A 23,522-nucleotide genomic window follows, 5' to 3' on the forward strand; every position below is an offset into this window, starting at 1 on the left:
TCATCTTGAAATCATAGAATCATACAACATTTTAGCTCACATGGGACCCCTGGGAATTATCTTCTCCAACCTCCTGCTCATAAGGAGGGCTAAGTGCCAAGTGAGCACAAGACCATGACCAGTTGAGTTTTGAGTGTTTCCAGGGACAGAGATACCACGGTGCCTTCAGGCCCCGGCTCCAGAGCTTAACCACCCTCGTATGACCCTGGATTGGTGTAACCTTTCCATAACAGGATGGCATTGCTGATTTATGGCTATCTATCTGGTGACCTCCAGCGATCCCCAGGCCTTTTTCTTTAAGACAGCTGTATTTCTCATTGAATGGTCCAGTGCCCTGGCCTGTATTTTCGTAGCTGATTATCTCTACTTAAGTGTTATAGTTCTCATTTCATCCTATTGAATGCCTTCCCTTTTCTTTCTGACTCTAGTTCTGGTTTGGCAAGACCATTTTGAGTTAAAAACCACTAGCATACTAGCAGCCATTCCCCACATGAGGCTGTCTGCACACTCCATGTTCGTACTCTCTTCTACTGAAAATATAATACTCTCTTTCCTTTTGTGGGTGGACATACAGGTTCACTTATTTACACCTCTCCCACAGTGATGACACAGAATTGCAGAGAAAGAGTCAAACTACATTGAATTTTCCTAATGTTAGTGCTGCAAAGATAAAACACCAAATGGAATTGATTCAAAATCTGCTTAAAGGTGATGCTGGTGTGTTCAGCACGTTTGAGATCAAGCATGAGGCAAGTTAGCAGCATAGACAAGTTATCTGGGAGCTTTACAGAGAGGTAGAATGCTTTTAAATAAATATCTAAAAAGATTTATATATATATATATATTTTTTTTTTTAAATCATGGATTGAAAGCTAGCTTTTGGTAGGAGCTCTGTGCACACAGTGAGCGTGTTTGGCCTTGAGCACATGTATCTGGTTTTAGTTAAGCCAGGCTGGCCACACTCATTCCACCCTGCACATGATCTCATTCCGTGCTCCTTGTCATGGTGTCTGCACACCATCCAGCAATATATTAGCAGCGTGAGTAACTTGTCTTATGTTGATTATCCTGTCACCAAGGGAGAAGCGTGTCTTGTCTGGTAGGGAACTCAGATTGTTCTAAACAAAACGCTATACTTACGCTGGAGAAAAGTCAAAAACTGTGCCTTGCATTAGGAGAAAGAGCTGGGAAGGGGTGTGCTGGCCCTCGGGCCTTGGGCAGGGCCATGCTGGGATGCAGCCCTGCCACTCAGCCGGAGCAGACTGCAGATCCTGCACTGACGAACTCTCCTTGCGCTGCAGAAAGCCGTTTGCACTGGTGCCAGCGGGCTTCGTCAGTTCATATCTGTGACACTTGGGGCACCTCCAAATTCCCCTGTCAGCCCAGGAAAAAGTGCTCTTAATAGGCTTTATTTTGCATTTAATGAGATGACCAGGTTGGTGTTGGAGATGCAACATGCTGTGTGTCAGCTGAATGGAAGAAATGTCTCTGGGCTGCAGGGAGAAGAGGGAAGGCTTGAAAAACTTGTTCAGCTGTTCAGTCTTCGCGTTTGCTCTGTGTGCAGTGAGTGAGCTGAAATCTGTGCCCCTGCTGGGCCTGTTTACAGCATGTGTTACCCACAGGGCAAGTTTTCTGCTACGGTCATCTGTCAGATTGGAGGAGAGGAGACATTGCTAGTGGCTGTCATTAGAGGCTGCATCATTTTGCATATTTACTGAGCCAAGCTTCAGCCTCAGTTCCCATCCCTGCGAAAAAGGAGGTGCTTATCTGCAGCATCTCAAGTGTGAGGGTCACAAAGCCTTTTACAAAGGTTAATTCTCCTTCAGATTGTGCCTGAGAGCAAAGTGCTTCTGATTTGAAGAACGGTGAAACTGAGGGACTGAAGGACGTTGTTTATTCTCCTGTATGCAGACCTCAGAACAGAGTTTAACCCAACCGTGCTCCCTGCTGACCTCCTGGTCCCTGTGCCACACTTGAACTACTTGGTCTTGGTGTGCTGCAAAGGGCAGGAGGATCTGGCATCTGCTGCTGCTATGCTTTTGCTTTTTTGCACAATCCGGAGCTGACACTTGGAGTCCCCGCTTCCTGGATTTGGTCCTCACTGGCTCGCTAGTCACCCTGCAAATAGGAACAGAAGGACCCATTCTACAGAAGGAAAAACAGGGTTTTTCTGGCCTCCAACTGCTGCTTTTTCTCTGGAGAGTAACTCCCGACCCATCAAGGACACTGCGGCTCCAAGCTCTCCGTGTCTCTGGGCTCCTTATAAGGCCACACGGAGAAGCCGTGGTGTTTTAGAGCTGATTTGGAGTTACCCCAGCTTCTCAGCTGGCAGGGAGAAACTTTAAAACTGCAGACAAAACTCGTTCTTGCCACCAAGAAACCGTATCTCGGTTCGTGCATGTGTGTGCTGCTGTCTCACCACTGTGTTATTGAAGCCCAGGCTGTATCGTTAACAATGAATCTCTTACAAAAACCTTTGCAGCAGCCAGAATTTTAAGCATTCCCATTTCTTTTTTTTCCTTCTGGAAAGGATTTTAAGATGCTTGTTATTCTAACAGCAGAAGAAGGGAGGATGCAGAGCAGGCTGGGGGGCAGAGCTGGCTTCTCTGGCAAACAGCACACTAACCCAGAGCTGATGGTGAGCACTGAGAGCAAGAGGCAGCAGAGCTGGGGACACATAGAGAAGATGTCAAGGAGCTCTGCATACTTGAGCCATCACATTCGGACGTACAGGGATAAAACATTGCTGATTTGAGGGGGATGTCCTTGCTCATCCCAGATTCAAATGCATTTGGGTTGCTTCTCTCTTGGCTGGCCCGAAGTGATTTCTACCCACATTTCTGTCCTCACCTGCTATCCCCTCTTCTGACAGAGGCCACCCTAGAAAAGAGGCAGGGCAGTTAACAGATCTGTTTTCCTGATCAGCAAACCCTCACGTTTGTGTTTAGGAAGTCCTTGGGTGACTTAGCATGAATTTATCAGAGCCTGGGATGTATTTTACTCTGGGTTAGCATAAAGTGCTTTGACAAGGTGATATGTTCTTGTGCTGGAGCCTAGCCCACCCTGCTCAGGCTTTGTCCTCTACTGGCTACAAGCCCATCACTGGATATAGTGCTGAGGGCGCATATGAGCATGAGACCGTATGGAAAATAACTGCAGTTAATGATCTGAGACACATTAAAGGGCAGAAACAAAGGGTTACGATGGCTAAAGGAACAGCAGCTAATTTCAGGGGCTGTGGGACTTCTGGGCCAGTGCTAGCATTTGAAAATGTGTGTGAATTTTTTTCTTATCTCTTCCCTAGATTTCAAGCTGATAAGACATGAGTCCTGATAAGCATCGAGAGCTGCACCCCCAGCCACACATCCTCAGGCCTTGTCAGACCCGGTCTTTAAAAGTAATTGTTGGTTTCTTTTCTCACGGTGCAGGTTCCACTATATTAGCCGAGCGTCTGGGGCCATCCACACCAAGCTCACCCACGTCAACACCCAATTCCCCGACCATCCTCTGCAGTGGTGTCTCTGACCCCATACTGTCGACATGTGGCTCTGGCCCACTCTGCAGCTCTATCAGTGGTAAGTGTGGTAAGATTTCTCTGTCCTCCTTTCCTCTGCCTCCCCTTGCCTGGTCCTGCTCTGCCTCCCTTCATGGTCTCAGACTTGTCTCCCAGAAGGGCTCTAAAAACACAGTGATCAACAGAGGCTCTTGTCAGCTTCCTTGGGGAGGAAGGAGAGCCTCTGCAAAGTCTATTTTCAGTCGGTCTTACGTGAAAGCTGCTTAGATGCCTAGACAGCAATATTTCTCCAACCCTTTTCATCATGAAAGGTCCCAGGGGAGGCAGCAAAGTTTCTGTTATGTTCATGGCCCTGTGATGCACAGCTCCTCCTGGAGCACTGTGTTACAGTGACACGTTGCATGCTAACTTGTTTGGAGCTCTGAATATGCCTAATCCCCCTCTTTCCCTCTCCACACACGGACACTACCCCTTTCAGAAAAAGGCAGATATTTCTAACATGCCAATGAATTCCAGTAGGACTTAGATAAAATATACATGCAGTACAAATGATAGGATGTTTTGCAGCATTTCTAAAACCCCAGGGACCTGCATGATCCCAGGGCTGTATAATTTACCAAATCCTTATCACTGTTGTCCTAACCAAGGTTGTTCTTCTTTGAAGGTAAAAAGGTACTTTCAGTGTCAGGTCTAATAACTTGTGAGAGCAAACATTAAGATTTTTAATGGTTTTTGGGGGAATAGAAAAAGAAATTCTCTCATTATCTTGCTACCTCATCTGGCTTCATGGGGAGGCTTTGTCACAGGTGTGTACTATAAGCATAGTTACTGCAGCCTCTTGCAGCTCTTGTAGCAGTGTGCCCTATATGAGCTAAATGCAGGCCATGTCAGCACCACCTCACCCCTCTGTTGGAGGATCCACCACGTGGATGGGGTGATTTGTAGCCAGGCACCGTAAACCCAGATCCCTATATCGGACTTAAAGATGAAGCACTGTTTGTCTTGGGAGCTGCTGCCACCATGTGCCACCTAGCCTCTCCTTTTTCAAAGCAGATGACTTGATCCACCCCTTCTAATTTTTCCTCCTTTGTTAATATTTAGACAGAGGTTTGAAAATGTGAAACTGCTCTTTGTCCCCTGCTTGGAAACAGCTGTCTCCTGGTTTGTTTTATGTGGGCGGCAGATCCCAGCAGATGCTGCCTCTCTGCTGCCCTGAGCCTTGGCATGTGAACCAGGTCTCAGCGACAGGGCCAGCAGATCACAGGAAGGACCCCTGAACCTGGAGCATCTATTTCTTCTAGGCCATGGTTCCTCCCTCCGTAGCTGGCTTCAGGGTGTCAAGAAACCTTTTAAGCAGTATGAGTGACCCTGTTCTTTGTGTTTCAGGCACAGCTCCCAACTCTCCTGTCAGCTTGCCTGAGTCACCCATCTCCCCATCCATCTCAGGGCCCTGGGGAGACGAATGCACCATCTGCTATGAGAACATGGTAGACACGGTCATTTACTCCTGTGGACACATGTGTCTCTGCTATTCATGTGGGCTGAAGCTCAAGAAGATGGCCAATGCTTGCTGTCCAATTTGCAGACGAGCCATCAAAGATATCATCAAAACATACCGCAGCACTTAGAGCAGCAGCAGATGCTGTGGTGGGACTAGGGAGGTGGAGAGGAGACTGTGAAATAACACAGGTCTCGGTCTCTATTCATCACCTGGGAGATTCAAAAACCATCGCCCACCACCACCCTGATCCCCACTTCCATGGACAACAGATGACACCAGCTTAGATGCTGCTCTTCTACCCTCCAAGCAAGCCCTGGGACTGAACTCCAGTGCGTCAGAGAAATCACAGTGGACTACTGTCTCCTACAGATTTTAAATTTTATCTCAAAAACAAAACAAAACAAACAAACAAAAAACAAGAGCTGGAGCAATCATCCCTTTTCTACACCATGCACAGCGGAGGGGAATGTCCAATGTTTAGCAGGGAGAGCAAGTGGTAAAAGGTTCAGTGCTGCGCCTCTCCTTCTGAAGACACGGTGTGTGCAGAGGACACCTTGGCAGAAGAAGAGAAATAAGGAATGTGTTTCTGTGTACAACTAGCCTGACTATAGGAAGCCCATTAGAAAGTGTGGAGTGAGGCAAATATTGACCCAGCAAGGGAGAGATACAGTGAGCACATTTGCAGTGGAAGGCCTGGAGCCAGTGCAGAAAAAGATCTGGAACTTTTGAAGCAAAATTCTCCCTATGGATGTGGGGAAGAGAACAGCACCATGGCAGTACCTTGAGGGCTGTCCTGCTGTTCCCCAGCAGAGGCATTCACGGTGGGTTTGGCAGCCAACACTGGCCACCCTCCCTCCCAGCAGCATCCTGCCACCTCCTGTCGCCATCCTGTTGCATGACAAGCATCTCTCGCACCCCATCACCACCGAGCTGCTGTGGCTTGTCCCAAATGGTCTCCATGAAGCTCAAGGGATCCAACAGCATCTCTGCCCCCATGGCCTGCAGGAGAGGGAGATACACCTCCCTCGCCTTTCCTCCCCTTACCATCGAGACAACACTTCTAAGGGAGAAAAAAAAAAAAAAAAAAAGAGAAAACAAACAAACAAACAAGCCCAAAAACACATACAAAAAACAAACAAACAAAAAAAAAAAACGACCCCACTGGGGAAGAATGTATAAACCACATGTCTGCGGGTCTCATTTACTGGTAACTTTATCACTGTGCTTTAAGACAAAAACAGCCAGGTGGAACTTAGCCAGCCCTTCAACAGCCAGCCCGCCGGCAGGACATGGCTGTCCTTAGGTGTTAGAAGGGGAAAAAGAAAATTATGGCTTGAGGGGTTTAGTTTGCTTCGGTTTACTTAAACAACCCCCCTGCCCCAGCTGGGAACCCTGCAGTCCCCACTGTGGGTGCCTGTAATGGCGGCCCCCATGGTTGCCGTGACAACCACTGCACCATCATGGCCGCCAGCCTGGCCCAGAGCTGCTGGACCTTGGGCCCAGCCAGGGCAGCTCTGCTGTAGCTGGTGCTCCCTGTCTCCCCTCTGGCTCCATCCTGGTGCCTCCAGGGCTGTGTGGGAGGCAGAGGTGGCACTTGGGCCCAGGAGGGTGGTCAGGGCCGGGGTGCAGCAGAAGCATTTGCCCTGCCATGTTGCCCACCAGCCCGGGCTGGGGAAGGGCACGGGGTTATACCCGTCCTGCTGAGCCTTCTCCTGGCATGGCTACCCACAGCCCTGCGTGTAGTGGAGCGGGTGAAGGAGCACCTGCCCACAATGGTTGCTCCTGAGAGCACCTGGAAAACATGGCCTTGCTCTGTCCCCTCAAAGAAGTCAATGAAGATGCTGAGAGCTGGAGGGCGCATCTTAGAGCCTTTCTCTAAAGGCACCGCCATCACTGCAGCCTACTGCAGGGACCTGCAGCCACCCCCTGCCCGCCTGGTGGGCAGTCCGTGACTTGAACGCTGATACCCTGGTTACAGGGATTTACATTATTTCTTTGCACACTTCTCATGTCCACCCCTAACCCAGGGGCTCAGCCCTGTGCTCTGGGCTGGCTGTCAAAAGCCCTGGAGCACCCTGGCTCCTGCGTTTGGACCCCTCAGTGAGGGGTTGGAGGAAAGGGTGACAGCTGCCATGCCAGGAGCACAGCCAGTTTGCAGGCATGGAGCCAGCCTCCAGGACAGCACAGTGACTGGCGGGCATGGGGAGCCTGTGTCAGTAGTTATACAAACACCAGTGCAAAAGTTTCAGAGAGGGAGAACCCAAGGGGTAGGAACGTGTCTTTAGAATAGTGGATGTAGGGAAATGTGCAATAAGCAGCCTCCCAAGCCTTCACCACGTCAGTGGGACCAGTTTCCTCCTGTGCAGGGCAAGCCAATGGGTACATTTTATTTTTCAAGAAACTCCATCCATGGGTATCAGTGCAGTGGTGTGAATTCCCTTTTCACCTTTTGAATTCAGAGTGTTTTAATATATAACTGTGTTTGTTTTACTGTGGACCAAACACTAGGAGTTAGCAGAAGCTGAAAGCTCCCCCAGCATCCAAGCTCAAAAATTGGGGTTCAGTCCTGCTCCCAGCATCAGCTGGCCTCCAGTTGTGAGCAGGTAGGAGAGCAAAGCTCTCTCCAGGGAGAAAAAACAGCAAAAGCAGTAACAGTAAGAACAACAGTCCTAACCTTTTGTTTTGTTTGAATTGTGTAGGTTCCCAAGTACCTCTGTGTTCTTGTGTCATTTGCATTTCATCGCTTTACTTTAAAATGTTTTGTGTTCTGTTTAAAGAGAAGAATAACTAATTGTGAAAAATTGGATAACTGTGATTGTGAATAAAGTTGATTTAGGCATCCTGCAGCAGCATGAGTGACTATTTGCCACTTCCATAAGCGTGGCAAAACATAACAGGCAGGCAAGAACAAGAGGCTGAGGTAAGAGCAATGGTGGCATGAAAGCTGCTTCCTTGTGACCCTCTGCAGTGAGGAGGGACCTCACCGCAGCCCTCCCCATGCTTCAGGTAGGGCCATCCATCCCCAGGGCTTCCCTGGCCGGTGGATTGCTGGGCCTGAGCCCAGGGACTGCGCTAGGGGAGGATGAGGAGGAGGAAGGATGAGGACGGGAAAGGTGCTCCGAAAGTGGTACAGGAGTGGCAGAACTGGTGCACCATCGCCACCTGGTGTTCCACGCCCAGCACTGCACCTAATAGGCTTTATCATTAATTTTTTTAAGGGTTGATTTTGCTCTTTTTCACAACTACACATACGTGGGACCAGAGGAATTAGTCTGGGTACAACATAGCTCTGATGGTGGAGCTCAGAGAAAAATGGGGAATGAAGGGAACAATTAATGGTGGGTTAAAATATACAAGGGTGTACATTAGAGTAATATGTTGTTGATTGCATTGGCCTAGAAAAACCCTTTCAACCCTAAGGATCATGCTACACACACAGAAGGGAAGGCACAGTTCCCAGGCATGCTCCTCATGCATATGTTTGTACTTTAAAGCACCCAGGACTGGGTTCTGCCCTGGTAATTCCTTGCAACCTTCAGAGAGCTGGGGTGCCCAAGCAGGGCTCCTTGTGCATCACCCACCTATGTGCCAGCATGGAGGAGCATCTCACAAGTGCCGCTAGCAAATGCTGTGCCTCTGATGACAGCTGGCCCATCTCCAGGGACATCATTTCTCTGCAAGATGTTTGTGAAGTGCTGCAGCAGGGAGCAAAGGCATGCCCCCCTGCTAAAATGAAGGACACGTGCAGGCAAGCTCAGCCATCCCCTGCTGCAGCAGCAAGCAGTTAGTGAGAGCCAACCCCTCTGCAGCTCTGATTTGCAATGTGGAAGCCAGGCACTGGGAATGACCCTTTTTACCTACAGATTTGCAAACCGCTAAGGAAGCAGACAATTGTGGACAATATTTCATAGAGGTGGCCCATAGCTGAGCTGGGGATTGACGTGCTCGAAAACAGACTTGTTTAGAATTACATCCCTTATTACAATTCGCCCCGCTCTGCATTCCCTAATCCCACTGCCCCCTGCATCCTTCAGGGACATCCCTCATAAGGAGCAGGGATCCATTAGTAGAAGCTCTTTAGTCTCCCTTACTCATCTGCTTCACATAGCAGGAAATTTCTACCTATTATTTGGGCCTCCAAACCCAGCAAGGAGCCAGCAGGGCCCAGCACAGGACCCAGCAACCTTACAGGATCAAATCTTAAAATCTCATGTTCAACCACAGCCTGCTCTGCAGCCTACATGCAGGGGTGTTTAAGAACTCATCCCAACTTGCTCAGCGACCCTTTTATCACAGAAGGGCCACCCAAGCAAAAGGATGCTTCCCTTCTTAGTTTGGATCTGATGCCAGCAGATCCAAAAACCACACTGAAGTGTATCTTAAGACCTTGCTCAACACATACAAAGGGTCTTTGTGTTTGAGGGCAGCAGTCCATAAAACTTTGTGGATTAGGAGACAAAAATACAGGTACAGTAACAACTCAGAGCCAGGGGACAAGAGAAGATCCTTTATCCATTTAAGCCTGAGCTGAAATTTGCCATTGCACATACACGTAAGTCACAAGTTATTTTGGGAAAGTTAAATTTAGTGGTTTGACAAACCGAGCGGAATTAAAAACAGTATTGAAAAAGTTGAAAAAATTAAAATAAACCAAATGGATCACAATTAAAAAGGTCAAAAATTTATTTTTCCTTAGGGCATAAGAGGCAATGTAAACAAAATACAAAAAAATCACAAGTCAATTCTTACAGTCTGCAAGCATTTGAAGATAGAGTACCCTTTCCCCACCTCCCCCCAGAACACTGCAAGCCTGCTCAAATGTTATCAAGCAACAATTCTGGACCCTGAAGGTCCAGTGAATTTTGCCAAATCCCAAGCAGGGAATAAGCTTCTCATGTAAGAAGGACACTGCATCTGTTTTTATCAAACACTTCAAAAAAAAAAGTCCAACAAAATATAAATATTACAGATGAAGATCAGATTTAGCACCACCTTTGGTCCAAGCAATCAATGAACTGGGAGATGACAGGTACAGTCTGTTTAGCAAGTCCTTTCTGCCTGAGTCTTTGAAAACATTAGAGGTTCACATTGCAAGAACTTGTAATAACGCTGAGAAAACAGCCCTCAAACTCTGGCCGTCCCTCGCAACCTCCGCTGGTCCTGCACACATGGGAGGTGAGCATCGCATCACCGCTGCGGAGCAGTGCTCACTGCTGCAAACACCCCTCAAAGCGCTCGGCAGAGCTGAGCTTGACCCTGTTGGATGGGACAAATGTGCCAAGGGCCTGATCCTGCGCTGGCATGGCAGAGCACTGGCTTTGGGCACAGCCGAAGAGCAGGAAGGGCAGGGGGATGATGTGCACCCAGAGTTGCCCTTTCCACTAGCGTTCACCACCCTCCAAAGCCCAGGCTGCAGCACCTGCGTGTGTGATGGCAGATGCCTTGAGAGGAGCTAAAGCTGCCTAAACACGTTATTGTGGTGTGTGTGGAACATGCGGATAGGGAGCGCTTATCAAGCATAATTTACTCCAGGCCCTTTTTAGGCTGATCTTTGCCAATATACACACGTACACCACAGATGTATAGCTATGCATTTTTGCAGGTGTCTATACTCAGCTGCTGTGCCACACCACTAGCATCAGCCAGGATACACTCATGAGGACCTGTGACAATCCTAGGAAAAAAAAAATTAAATCCATAAAGCACCTGACAATATTTTAAGTTTATTGTAACTCCCTGCTCTACAAGTGTACAGAACCTCGAATTGTCTCTTTCTTTTCCTCCAGAACTTTTTGAGCGGTCCTGAATAACCATTATTAGATACTGTTCACCTCCAAGCTGTAACAAATGCCTGAAGAGGGATGCTGAGATCTACCTTCAGAGACAAAAATCTCAAGTTCTTGCTCTGCATCTTCACAAGCACAATTGCCTGAGAAGTTTTCTCATTCTCCATTGAGTGACCCGTACAGAGTTCTCACCTCTACAGACACAGATGTGATTAAAATCCCGCCCCCAAACATTTGTTTTTACTTCATGGCTTCAGCACATGCTGCTCTAGGGAAAAAACAAACAAACAAACAAACAAACCACACACATAAATTCCATTGCTTTACATTGTATTGTGGTTCTCTGAGCAAGCAAACACAATGGCCACGGCATATGGCCATTAGGCAGTCATAGAAATGAGGGCAGCATCCTGAATGCAGCCCCTGTCCCAACCAGGGCAGCAGAGCCATCTTCCAACTGCCCCCTGCCTGTGACATGAGCAGACACAGGCTGGATCTGGTGATCAAACACTCATTTACTGCACTTGGCCTACAATACGACCACGAGGACAGCTCTGAAACCAGCCCTGGACTGGGCACTAAAATCAAGTCAAGTCTGCAAGTCTGGGTTGGGGGAAGGTAATGGTTTGCACAACTATTGCCCTCCCCCCTCCCCCCAACAAATCTAGAGCAACAAAAAAAAATGGTGCTATGATCATTTCATTAATCTAGAAGAGGACGGAGATGCACTTCTATTGTCCCAGTCCCAGAAACAGGCCCACAGTACCATATGTATCAGCTACAGGTCCCCAAATGATCTAAAAGCTTGAGAGACTTTTCTACGGATCACTTGACACAAAGGAGAGCTGTATTTTCTGCACTGAGGATGTAACTCTTGTGTTGGCCTGTAAAGAAGTCACTCATCTTTGCTAGCTAGAAATCTAATCCGCATTGAATCTACCAAGTTTACATGCAGGCTCAGGGACTGGTCACAAGGTCTTCTGCTTTGTGCCAGTTCAGACTGATGGGTGCATTTTGTCCCTCGTTAATGATATAACTCATACCACCAGTGGCAAAAGGTACCGTTGCTTGTTTTAAGTGCCATTTTTCTGGTTTTCAGTTTTGACTGGAATGATTGAGAAAGGCAATATTTTTCTATCATGCACCCGATTTGCTTTTCTAGGAAAGCACCTCAGAGACCCAAATACATTTGGACCCTAGCAGGAGCTCTTCACCGTACAAACAGTTTTATCCAACTGGTCACCTCAAGTTCATTAAACAAAAATTGGACAATCCATGGGGCTGCAGTACTTAGTTCTGCTTCTAGCTCTACATTTGCTATAGGTACATTAATGGTTGATGCCATAAATGTCGAAATACCTGCCAGCTCTGAAAGAAACGGTACTTGGCCAAAACCTCAAACATCTGCACTATGACCAATATTCACTCCACTGCCTTCAATGAAACTAGATTAGAGGCCACAAGCAAATATGGTCCAAAGATGTTACAAAAACAACAAAAAAACCAACAAACCAAACAAAAAACCACAAGGTTTCCCCAAACTAATTTTCTTCAACTCTTGGCTCAACTCTTAACTCGCATCCCAAAACAAACTGAACGGACTCCCGCCTATAACCTCTCCCCAAATAAAAACAAAATCAAGAAAATCTCTCAGTTATTCCTTCTCCATGTACACAGTGACAGAAACCACACCAACTTCTAGACTTTTTCCCAAGCAGAACAGACAAAATGGTTCCCATGTTAAACAAAACAAAAAATAACAAAAACAAACAAATAGCATCACCAACGTGGCCACACACACTAAGACCAACCACACATTTCTCTATCTCTGGTCACCAACATACTCTCCCAAACCCCCACAGGTACATTCCCACCACCTATCCGCTAGAAAATGGAGTGCTACACCAACACAACAATGACAACAGTATTTAATATTCAAGGTCACAATAAGAACATCAATGACCCAGGAAACCCAATGCAAAGCCTCATTTGGACCAGGCCTTGACCGAATTTGGTAGAGTGAAACCCACAGGACTTCCCAAACGAGCCATGTGCAAGCGCTCTCCTAATGGAGGAGAGCACAACCACTCAAACAGATTTCAGCTTTCACTCAGTGACAGGTTTAGGCTCCCAGTAACTGATTATCCACTGTTTCCAGAAATTCTTTGGGCTAATTAACAGCTCTGGAAACAGCCACAGACGTACAAGCCCAACGGAGTTGCTTTCAACACCCTCCTTGAGTTATCTACATCTGAACTTTGACCAAAGCAGCAAACTGCTGGCAAGAATTCTCCTACGTGAAATGCAATATCGAGTCTTAACTGAAGAGTCTCATCTGCTTGATTATGCCCAAACATTGGGAGCAGAGTAACCAACGCTGCTGTCTGTGATTAAACCTAAAATAAAGGAACGGCACTGACATAACATGAGCCTTGCCAGTCAACAGAAGTGCACCTACTCTGTACACTATTGACCCCACAACAGTTAGTTTGGGCCCTTAGTACAAAAAAGTCATTGTAACACTACACACACTCTGCTTTCACAATACTCCAGGTTTGAACCCACTGTGAGTAATGAGCAAGTCTTTTCAGCAAGCCTATTCAGCACGGGGCAAAAAAAAATTCTCCTAGAGACTGGAAACAATTATAACTGTTTTTTTCCTCCCTCATGAAAGTCTAAGACAGGAAATAGTTAAGTCGGCTATTCACAGAAATATTTCATTTTTTAAAAAGGTTTGTTTTCAATTCCCCTTTTATTTGCTCCAGTTCACTAAATTGTTACAGGCTAAGTTCAGTGACTGCAGCATTCTCTTCTGTCCTGCTTTTTGGGGACAGGTACAAAACCAGTCTGCATGCTCAGGGGGACCCAGACTCAGAAACAAATTTGATCGTCCCCCCACCTAAACCCCAAGGGTGATGATGGGATTTTGTTTATTTATTACTCCTTCCCTGGTGACCCAGACACAGTTTGAGAACAAACTCTCAAACGACACCAGAACTGTTTGCACAGTGAAGGCCTGCTGTAGCGCTTCAATTTCAGACATCAAACACAGAGTCGCTAGCATAGCTTTGAGAGGAGAGTATCTGGAAAAGCCTGAAATATTTACTTTCATATCAAGAGTTACATTTCAGAAATTCTCCTGCAGTGCCAAGCGATTCTCCCTCCCCTCTGCTTCTTTCCGCCACCACGCAGGGACCAAGACAGAAAGGTACCATTGCACCCGAATAACCCTGAGCATCAGGGGCAGATCACCATCAGGTAAGGACAGAAAACACTTCCCAACAGTGCCACCAGCACCCGGCTCTTTTGGAGGGCCAGCAGGCAGGTGTGGAGCAGCAGCCAGACCCCAGTGAACGCAACCTCCCAGCCACACGAACTGCCTCCGCTACAAGAACCACGTAGCACAAGTTTGTCTGGCTTTGGTGGGTCATTGGCTTCAGGATTGCCATAGTCTGTCATGGAGTGTAAAACTCAACTTTTCTCGGTAATAGAAAACCCTAACACAGAGCAGTGATGCGTTAAAACCATCTATACAGAGAAAGCACCCGCAGTGTCAGACCCAACAATTTACGGCCTTATTAAAAACATTTTTTTTCCTCATATTTTATCTTTATCTACCCCTCCCCTGCCAACATAGTTACCTCTCATTTCTTTCCCAATTGTTAATATAATTCCCATTATTTTGATTCAGTAACAAACAGGAGTCTCAACTCAGGACAGCAGTGGCTTATGCTGACAAGAACAGGTCTGTAAAACGCCAGTGTGAAGCTTTAAACCAAATTTATTTATTAAAAACAAACAAACAAAACAAAAAAAAATTGCACTCTCCAGCTAGAGTCAATGCTACCTCGATGCAAGAACAAATGAAGAACATTGTTTATGGGACCAGCCCACCCTGACATTATAAAATGGGAGAAGCTAACTTGTTCTGCCTACGCCAGTCAGGTCCACACGCAGCACGGCTTCGCTGCAGAGCCCCGGCCCTGATGTGAGGACACCCAAGTAAAAGGACACCCTCGCTCCCCACCTCGGCAGTGCATGCACACCCCACAAAGCTGACACCTAGAGGTATCTAACTAGGAAGAGCTACAGGTGACTTAAGACAGAAATCTTTGCTTTGCTCAGAGTTGGGGGCTAAGAGAGAGGAGGAAAAGCAGCAACAGCAACATTGCAGCCCAAAGTCAACCGAGTGCAGGGGCCCTACATACAGTACGTTATTTGAGAGTTACAGACAAACAATAGATGTGGCCACTGAGCAGCACAGAGGGAGAGGAAGAGAAATAATAAGCACTGAACATGGCTAGCAGAGGCCATTGAAGAGGTAAAGTGTGCAGACATTCCCCACACATCGCCACATTGGTGGTCCCTGCTTCTATCGAGCAAATAAAAGCAACTGGGGGAAAAAAAAAAAAACACGTTTGCTCTCAGACCATCGTATTGGTATTGTTGGCAGCTATTGAACACTGAATTTACGCACAGCACTTTGCTATGCAGGTAAATAGCATCTGAAGTTGCCAGAGAAGGAGCCGCTGGTGTCGGGAAGACACTGGCAAACTAGCAGCAAAGCTCTGGTTTTAAAAAGCTGCACAACCTGCAGGGAAGCGGGTCATGGCATGGCAGCCCCGGGGCTCAGTGGTCCTGTGCTCCCTCCGGAGGCATGGGGACTGAGCAGGGGTGCTTGCTTTTGCTGAGAATGGTCCACAGTGAGTGCCAACTCTACTGATGCTCATGGACTTGTTGCTGGTTTAGACAAGAGCACGTGAAAGAACTAGGTTGGCTCCTCAAAACCAGATTTATCTGTAAAGTATCCGATGGTTGCCAAAATCATGTCATTGATAACATTTCAGTACAGCTGCAGAATTCAGTTTTTCTATTTGAATGCAAAGGTCTCTGGTAATATTCATACCTTCACAAACTGAAGAACAGCAGGACAAAACTTAAGCAGGAAGCTGAGGTACAACTGCCCTCCAGGGACAAGAAGCAGAGCTACAGGAGATGTGCTCCCCAGAGCTCAGAGAACCAAATGCTCTGGCTTTCACATTTCTTTTGACTCTCATGAAAACAGTCCAGTTTTTCAAAGAGATAAAATTTTGCTGCTACATGGAAATCACATTGTTTTGGACAGATGGAAGTTCTCCTTTCGTTCAAATAGGACTTATGATAAAAGTACTTTCAAAGAGCAGAGTTTCTGCTCAACTTTATTTTGGACCTGAGAGATCATCCTCTGCAAGCAAGAAATATGGTATCAAAACCCAAATTGGCTGTGAAATTCTGCAGGTGAGAAATAATCTAGTTAAAACAGGGACTTTCTTCCTTATCGTTAACCTAAGGGGGAAAAAAAAAGAAAAAGAAAAAGAAATGAGGACGTGTAAAAATACTTCCATAGCTTTTGCAATAAATACTAGTAACAATACACTATCAAAACTTAGGACTGCACCAGCAGCATTTTCCCTTTTGAAGTCGATTCTGAAGCATAAGAGAGGACAACCACCAGCAGAGACATAACAGAAAGCAGTATCATGCATAGACGACATACAAAGTATTTAAAGCATAGCTCAGAAGTCCTGTATTGATGAGGATGTTAATGTACATTCTGTACATAAACCTGGCAACATGCTGCATAATCTTTACACTTTTAGTAACAGGTGATGCTTTTTACAAAAAGCAACTGTTCCCACCCCAAACAATCCCAGCTATCAGTCCCTACCTACCCAAGGGTCCTGTTTTCATCCAGCTGCACCCTCTCCTGCATTCTCCCTTCCCCTAAGAGTGCATGAATAGAGAATTGCAAACATTTCACACTGCACGTTCCACTCCACGTCCTGGATGAGGGGCCTGTTTATTCTATGAATATTGCACTTATCCTCTCATTGGATTTGTTTTTCTCAAGAATGCAGAGTATTTGGGAAAAAATAGACAAAAATTAGGATACAACACAGGAAAATATGAGTTATTAACAAGCTAGCTATGAAGATCTAAAATTAAATAGTACTAGTTCTATTCTGTTAATACTAGTAATATGAAAATAATGAATGCTTTATCAAATTCCCTTGTTTTTCATATAAGATAAAAGCAGTAACTTTCTTTTTAACTGAGGAAAGCAATGAATATATATTACAATAAAATACGATTCATTAAGATCTGAAAGTGATGAAAACAATTATATAATGCCTTCGTCAAACTTTATAGCATCATAATGGAAAGAGACTTTGGGGTGCGCATCCACAAGGGCCAAAACCATTTTTTTTTTTTTTTAACTGTACCAGTGCAGATGTGAAATTTAATATTTTTTTCTGGAGTCTAACCTTCAGCCAATTTCAGTCCTTCGTTATTGTGCACTTGCTATTAATGTACACTGATTCAAAAACTTCCTGTCGAGACGACATGGCACACACGTCCAGTTGACACATCTTGGCACGCGCCCATCATAGCTTTTATCTTGAAAAATTTGGCTTGCAAAAGGCTGGTAGGTATGACTACACCCACCCACTGCAAGGCAAGAGAGCTAAGACAATTAACAGGAATTGCCTCCCATGGGGAAGGGCAGCTAACAAAAACTTATTACTGCTGCTGTTACGAGAGAGTGTTTTGAACGGGGAGACAAAGGAAAACAGCAACTAAACTTTTCAGGCATTATATAAACCTCAATAACGAACTCAGAAGTGCTCATTATTATTAAAGTTGCAGTATACAGCAAGACAATTTTCACATTCTCAAATTTTGTTCTACGGCATCGGGTTTTGGATTTTCTGCTGGTCCAAATTCAAGACTTTTTGGAAAGCACGGGCAGCGGTGCGAGCAAGGCGCCAGCCCCGCGGTGACAGCAGCCGCCTCTTCCCCCGGAGGAGGGCCCCCTTCAGCTGCAAACAGCCTTGCCGAAGCTCTGCAGAGCTCTTCCTCTTCAGTCTGGTTCAAGAAGAGACCAGAAAGAGAGACATTTAAACAGTACTATTGATTTCTGCATTGAGTGCTCACTGAGGTGTACATTGCATTTAAATATTGCTCTTGATCCAGTGTCAGTTCTGACAAATTTAGTAAATAAAGCTTAAGGCGACGTGAACATTTTAGGGAAGAGCTAAAATGCTTCTAGCACTACACTGTCCCCTGAAACCCTTCCAGGTTTCCTTGCCTTTACAGTCAGCTTTTATGATTTGGTCTAAGGCCTTTCGCTCTGTTTCACAGCTAATAGGGAAAAATCACTTGTACTTTTGGATATCAGCGGAGCTGACTACCAGTAGCTGCTTGCCAATCAAGAAAACAATTCTTGTCCTAATACCTTTCAGTTGAAAGATTAAAATGAAAAAACAATCAGAGATGCTGTGACAACAGTAAGAGAAGAGGAAGAAAATACCTGCAATTCTGGGGTGTGTGCGAGGGGGTGGTATTTATTTTACAAATGCCCTTTTAAAGCACCAAACGTCAAATAAAGGGAAGCCCAAACCAAAGCATTGCCACTTGGTGGGAAGCACAACATGCCAGGCAGCAGCCCACATTCATTTCTAGCATCAAGTAGTTTAATTGCACCCCTCCCTTCTGCTGGTGCAGGTGGGGGCAGAAGGAGGAAGGAGGCCATGTGCCTGGTTTTGCAGCCCGTCTACAGGCCCCGGCTCTCCTCAGGGCCATGAAGCCTTCTAGACAGAATAAAGGAGCAGTTGGGCCAGAACATGCCTTGGGCTGATGCTCAAGAAAAGCCCGGTGGTGCTGCAGGCACCAACAGCGTCACCCCCAGCACCGCTTGCCAAACCAACTCCCTGCAAAAGCCAGGGGTGGAAGAGCAAGGCAGCAAGGTGGAAAAGGAGCTGTGGGACAAAGCAACTTCTGTTACATGGGTGCCTTGCGTTTCACAGGCAGATCCAAAAGCCCTCACACTAACCTGAGCCTTGCAGCAAGTTCATGTCCACTGGGAACCAGCATCGTGCAAGGCACGTGGCAGCCGAGTGTCACAAAGGGCCACGGAAAGCAGCTTAGCCTTCCCAAACCCTATGAGCACTCCTGCAGTTCAGAGGTGCTTTGGGCTCGGCTTTGCTGGATGCAGGCATGAACATTTATAGTAGTCCAGGCTCTCCTGTGTGAATCGCGTGCTGCTTTCCTCCCACTGGGCAGGGGCTCACAGCGTGCTGCACCGTACTTGGAAAATTCAGTGGCTCAATGCAGAAGATTTGGGAGCTGTGCTTCTACATCCCCCCAAAGAGATGACCTGGTGGGAATGTCTCTAAACAAAACTTTAGAATATTTTAAATAATAAGTTAATTCTTAATAAATATGTGCTTCAAGAAAATGATAATTATATACTGCACCTTTAAATAATGCACTTAGTTCTCTGCATTGGCTTTCATTTTGGTTTCTTTTATTGTTAAAGTGCATTAATTCAAAAATAATGAACCACTTCCGCATCATTATTGTTAAAATAAATCATAACAACATTAATACGAGTCACTAAGTCACTACTATTAGTACTGCAATCTAGCAGATAACTCTATGTATTGCTCTATTTAATACTGTCCAGCAGAAGAATATAATACTTCTATTATAATCTCACAACAGCTCCAGCAGTCTTTTATGGCTGCTACCATATTAGTACAACTAAAAATGGGGAGAAGTATGAGAGACAGGGCCACAATGCCTCAGATAGACATCCAGTAAGATGTAGTTAACTGGATATATACATATATATTATATAGCAAGACGTAAGGTACTAAGAGGACCCTGCACACTGTGATACGAGCTGTTGTGCAGATACACCTCCTTCTCCTGCCACCACAATTTAAAGGGATCCCAACCAAACACCCTCCCATCCCTATTGGGATGCAGAGAGCTGCTCGGGCCACAGCACTGTTCGTAGCCAGTTGTGGCACCTGGATGTTGTTTCAGCTACCAAAAGGACATCAGCCAGGTTAGCTGTAGGCAACTCTCTTGATATTACCATGGCAATTAACCCCCCCCCCCAACCCCCCAAGAAAATTAAGAATAAAGACAAGAACAACATATAAATTGTGTAATTTTTTTTTGGCAGAGAAACATCCCTGGTAACACACAATATTGTTGTGCTGTTTTACTCAGTCCCTTGATCCCAGCTATTTTGAAGTCTTTATAACCTTTACCTTCCAAGCCAAATCAGTATGAAGCTCTGGTGGGAAAAAAGGGCACGTATCGTTTTGTGTAAACCAGTAGTGAAATAGTCTGCCCCTTCCCCCTTAAAATGGACATACAATACTGCCTATTATTTAAAGGAACCAGATATTCATCTTTAGTGATTAACAAGGCCATTTAAAAAAAAAAAAGCAAGACTTTCTCAAGTACAGTAGGGATTTGGCCAATGATGTTTACAGTACAAGAGTTGGCTACCTCAGGAATAACTCCGTATTCCAAGCCTTTTCCAATGGATGCCTCATCTATTTCCAACCAAACTACCCCCACCATGTGCCATGTTTGAAAGCATGAGTTAAGAAAGGCAAACAGAAATGGAACTAGAAGAGGCAGCTTCCTGGTTAGATGAATTTTAGACATAATTGTTTCAATATTAAATCTCTGAGCATTAAAAACCCAGGTTCACTGTCCATTACAAACGTACTTTCTGGATTCAAGTGGGAACAGAAACACATTTGGCTCCTACTTCAGTTTTAAGTCTCTTCTGGTAAACCAAGACAAAAAAAAAAGTAAACCCAGAATGCACAGAAAAGACAAAAACACAGAAAAACAATTCCCCAAAAATATACAAATTAAGGATGTGCAGACTGAGTTTGATGGCTTTTTTCCCCCTCATTGTAAACACTGCTGTTGCAGAAGGTTACGGCTATTTCTAACTAATACCTTTGTGGGCCCTGCCAGCAGTCAGCACGCTTGAATTTGGACCAGATCGCAAAAAACAGAAGCAACACATTTGACAGCTTTGTCTTCAGTGTCTTAAGGGACTTTTGTACATTTTGATATTATGATAAGTTTTGAGAAACCCAGCTCTGTAAAGAAATTCAGCCAGGATCTCCTGGCAGAAGTCAAGCACAGAAATCAATATGGAGCCTGTGAATTAATCAACGTGCTTAAGCATGGGGTTTATAGGTTTGTTTTTACAAGCACCAGTAGGCATTGCTGCCCTAGAACACCTGAAATCAACTCAAAGAACAAGACAGAAAGAAAGGAAACAAAGAGCCCCCAACCAACACCACCTGATCGCCATTGCCGGTGAGCTATCAGTAACAACAAAATACAGCTGAAGTCAGAGACCAAATCTCTCCACGATGAAAAGGCTCCAACTCTGGACCAACCAACTGTTGAGAAGAGTTTAAAAAAAAAAAAGTGAGCTTCTCCAAAGGATTAGAGTCCCTCTGTGTTTCAGAAACTTCCATTTGCTTCTCATTGCAAGTTGTGGAAATGCATCCAAAACTCTTGGGTATTCCATGTATGGACAAGAACGAGGAGAAAGGGAGCCAAGATTGTAAAAGAGTTTGGCACAAAACTCCCCAAGTAGACGCATGTGTATTTCTCTCACGAAAGGCACACATTTGGTTTCCTGTCAATAACTGGAAAGATGGGATGTCATACCCTGTTACACATACAAGATTATTAACAACTTCACAAAAAGGCATTTGACTATGCTGCATCTTCCTCATAGTTGCTTACAACATGTTAACCCCACAAACCTCTCCAGAACATAGCAGATTTGTCCTCAGCATAGACTCCTTTGTCCCTTTGTACAAACTGGGGCACAGGGAAACGTCTTTTTGTGTAGTAATTGTTTTTTTTCCACATTTACACAGCAGGAACAGTATAAATTAGGGACGTTAAAGATATTGCAATATTAGTTCTTTTTCTCCAAATAATTTGAGGGTACCCAGCCTTTGAATGGCTTCACACCATTCATGATCTGGCAGTACCACCAGCCGTTTGGGTTCCTTTCAAGGACCTCCATGCAGACACCTTCTTGAAACCCTGCAGTCTCCTCATCCCCTTCATAGTCTGCAATTGAAACATAGATGTCCTTGAGATTGTTGTGGATGAACTGGGACTTTTCAATGGGCTTTGGCCTGACAGTGGACACAGGGATCCCATTCCTCTGGGTGGGGAGGTTGGAGGTGGTCTCTGAGCCATCCGTGCCCGACCGCTCAGGCTGCTTTCCCTTCGCATCACCCTGCTGCAACCGTGTGTTACTGAAGGAGGAATTCCGACGGACATTTCTAAGATGATCAGTAGATGTTAAAGACTCGTTTCTGCGCAAGGAGCATGACAGGTTGTTTTCCTTTGGAGGGGGAGACACGAACACTGACTGAGGCCGGACAGCAAGTTGCCTCACACCATTCCGCATTTTGACTGGCCCTGACATTTTTGAAAAACCACCAGGAGGTTTGCTTGGGATGGGTGGCGTTGCACGTTTGCTCTGATTGATGGTGTTCAAAGCTTGAACTCTCTTCTCTATCTTCTCTAAACTGTTTGACTTGTTTTCATTTTTCCTGTTCCTGGCAAATGAGGCGTCAGTCTCTGCTGATGTCGTTTCTTGCTGGTTATCTGGGAGAGCCAAATAATGGGAAGGAGCCCAGCCTTCCATATCTCCGTATTTCAGGTACCACCACCCACTGGGTTGCTTTTCTAGCACTTCTACTTCTACACCCGCTGGGAAGCAAATTTCAGAATCCTGTACCTTTTGGTATGAGTCAGTGGTCACATAGAAACACCTGGAGTCATTTTCTTGCTCAGTTTTGGCTGGATGGCTAGAGCAGAAAATAGCACGGGAAGGAGCTGTAATGAGGTCAGCTGAGCTCCTCCTAACAGGATCATCTTGGTTCTCAGAAGCTGTGTGGGGGGGGCTCTCAGACTCTTCACTTCTTGAACCTTTAAGTCCACCTCTGAGTTGCCCAGTTGGCCTCAGCTGACGCCTTAAAGTGCTGATATCCATCTTTTCTTGGCTCTGAGAATCTGCCTTGTTCAGGAATGGTTTGGGCCTAACGATTGGCTTTGCTCTAATGGAAGGACTCTGCCCAGGCTCTTTCTTCACACCCGTTCTTGGCATGCTACGTAAACCAACATCTGAAGCTGACCTTGGTTTCGTCTCCTCATTCCTGGAATAGTGACATTTTCCAAGATCGGGCTGGATGTTTTTGTCCATCTTGGGCTTCACAAGTGATGATTTTGGGGAGTTGGAACATGGAGAATTCCTTCGGATCAAGGAGAGAGAGGAGCTTTTCTGAGAATCCGAGTCTCCACTAGATTCCTTATTGGACAAAGTATCTTCCGCGTAACGCCTGAATCCCTCATTCTCATAAATGGTCTCTTCTTCATGAGCAACATCCTCTGAAGACTCTCCTACTTTGAACTTTGCCTTCTGAAGTGATGACACAGGAGAGGGCTTGAGGGGCTGAAAAAGTCGTTTTTCAGGAGTGCCCTCTTCATGATGACTTTCATTTACTTCACACTCTGACTCAAAGCCAAAGGCAGGCACATCATACTCAGGTTCTTCATATTTGAGCTTGTGGGGAGAGTCCTGGGTATCCCCTGAAGAAATCATTCCAGTTGTTCCTTCTTCAGAATCTTTTGGTTTACTGGGAGGTGCTGGGGGAGGAACTTTTGGACGGGTTAAAGTACTGGTTCTTCTGTTTAAATTTGGCTTCTTCCTCTTGTCAATGTAAGATGCTGGAGCCCATCCTTCCTTCTCTCCAATCTGCACATACCACCAGCCACCAGAATTCTTTTCTATAACCTATGAGATGACAAGGAGCATGTTACTTACACA

At 45.7% G+C, this 23,522-nt stretch overlaps 2 protein-coding genes across 18 annotated transcripts in view; one reads left to right on the forward strand and one right to left on the reverse strand.

Annotated features, from left to right (window-relative positions):
* Positions 1 to 11,102, forward strand: part of NEURL1 (neuralized E3 ubiquitin protein ligase 1) — a 153,871-nt gene extending 142,769 nt beyond the window's left edge. For all 10 annotated transcript variants that reach the window (XM_083845074.1, XM_083845077.1, XM_083845079.1 and 7 more), the window contains 2 exons: positions 3,429 to 3,575; positions 4,901 to 11,102. In XM_083845074.1, the coding sequence (XP_083701200.1) occupies positions 3,429 to 3,575; positions 4,901 to 5,142 (389 nt within the window). In that variant the 3' untranslated portion in view covers positions 5,143 to 11,102. The remainder of the gene's footprint in view (positions 1 to 3,428; positions 3,576 to 4,900) is intronic.
* The window catches only part of SH3PXD2A (SH3 and PX domains 2A), a 251,243-nt gene continuing 237,401 nt past the window's right edge, over positions 9,681 to 23,522 (reverse strand). For all 8 annotated transcript variants that reach the window (XM_083845064.1, XM_083845062.1, XM_083845063.1 and 5 more), the window contains one exon: positions 9,681 to 23,489. In XM_083845064.1, the coding sequence (XP_083701190.1) occupies positions 21,597 to 23,489 (1,893 nt within the window). In that variant the 3' untranslated portion in view covers positions 9,681 to 21,596. The remainder of the gene's footprint in view (positions 23,490 to 23,522) is intronic.

The sequence above is a fragment of the Anser anser genome (assembly GCF_964211835.1).
Source record: "Anser anser genome assembly, chromosome: 7".
In the NCBI taxonomy this organism is placed as follows: Eukaryota; Metazoa; Chordata; class Aves; order Anseriformes; family Anatidae; genus Anser; species Anser anser.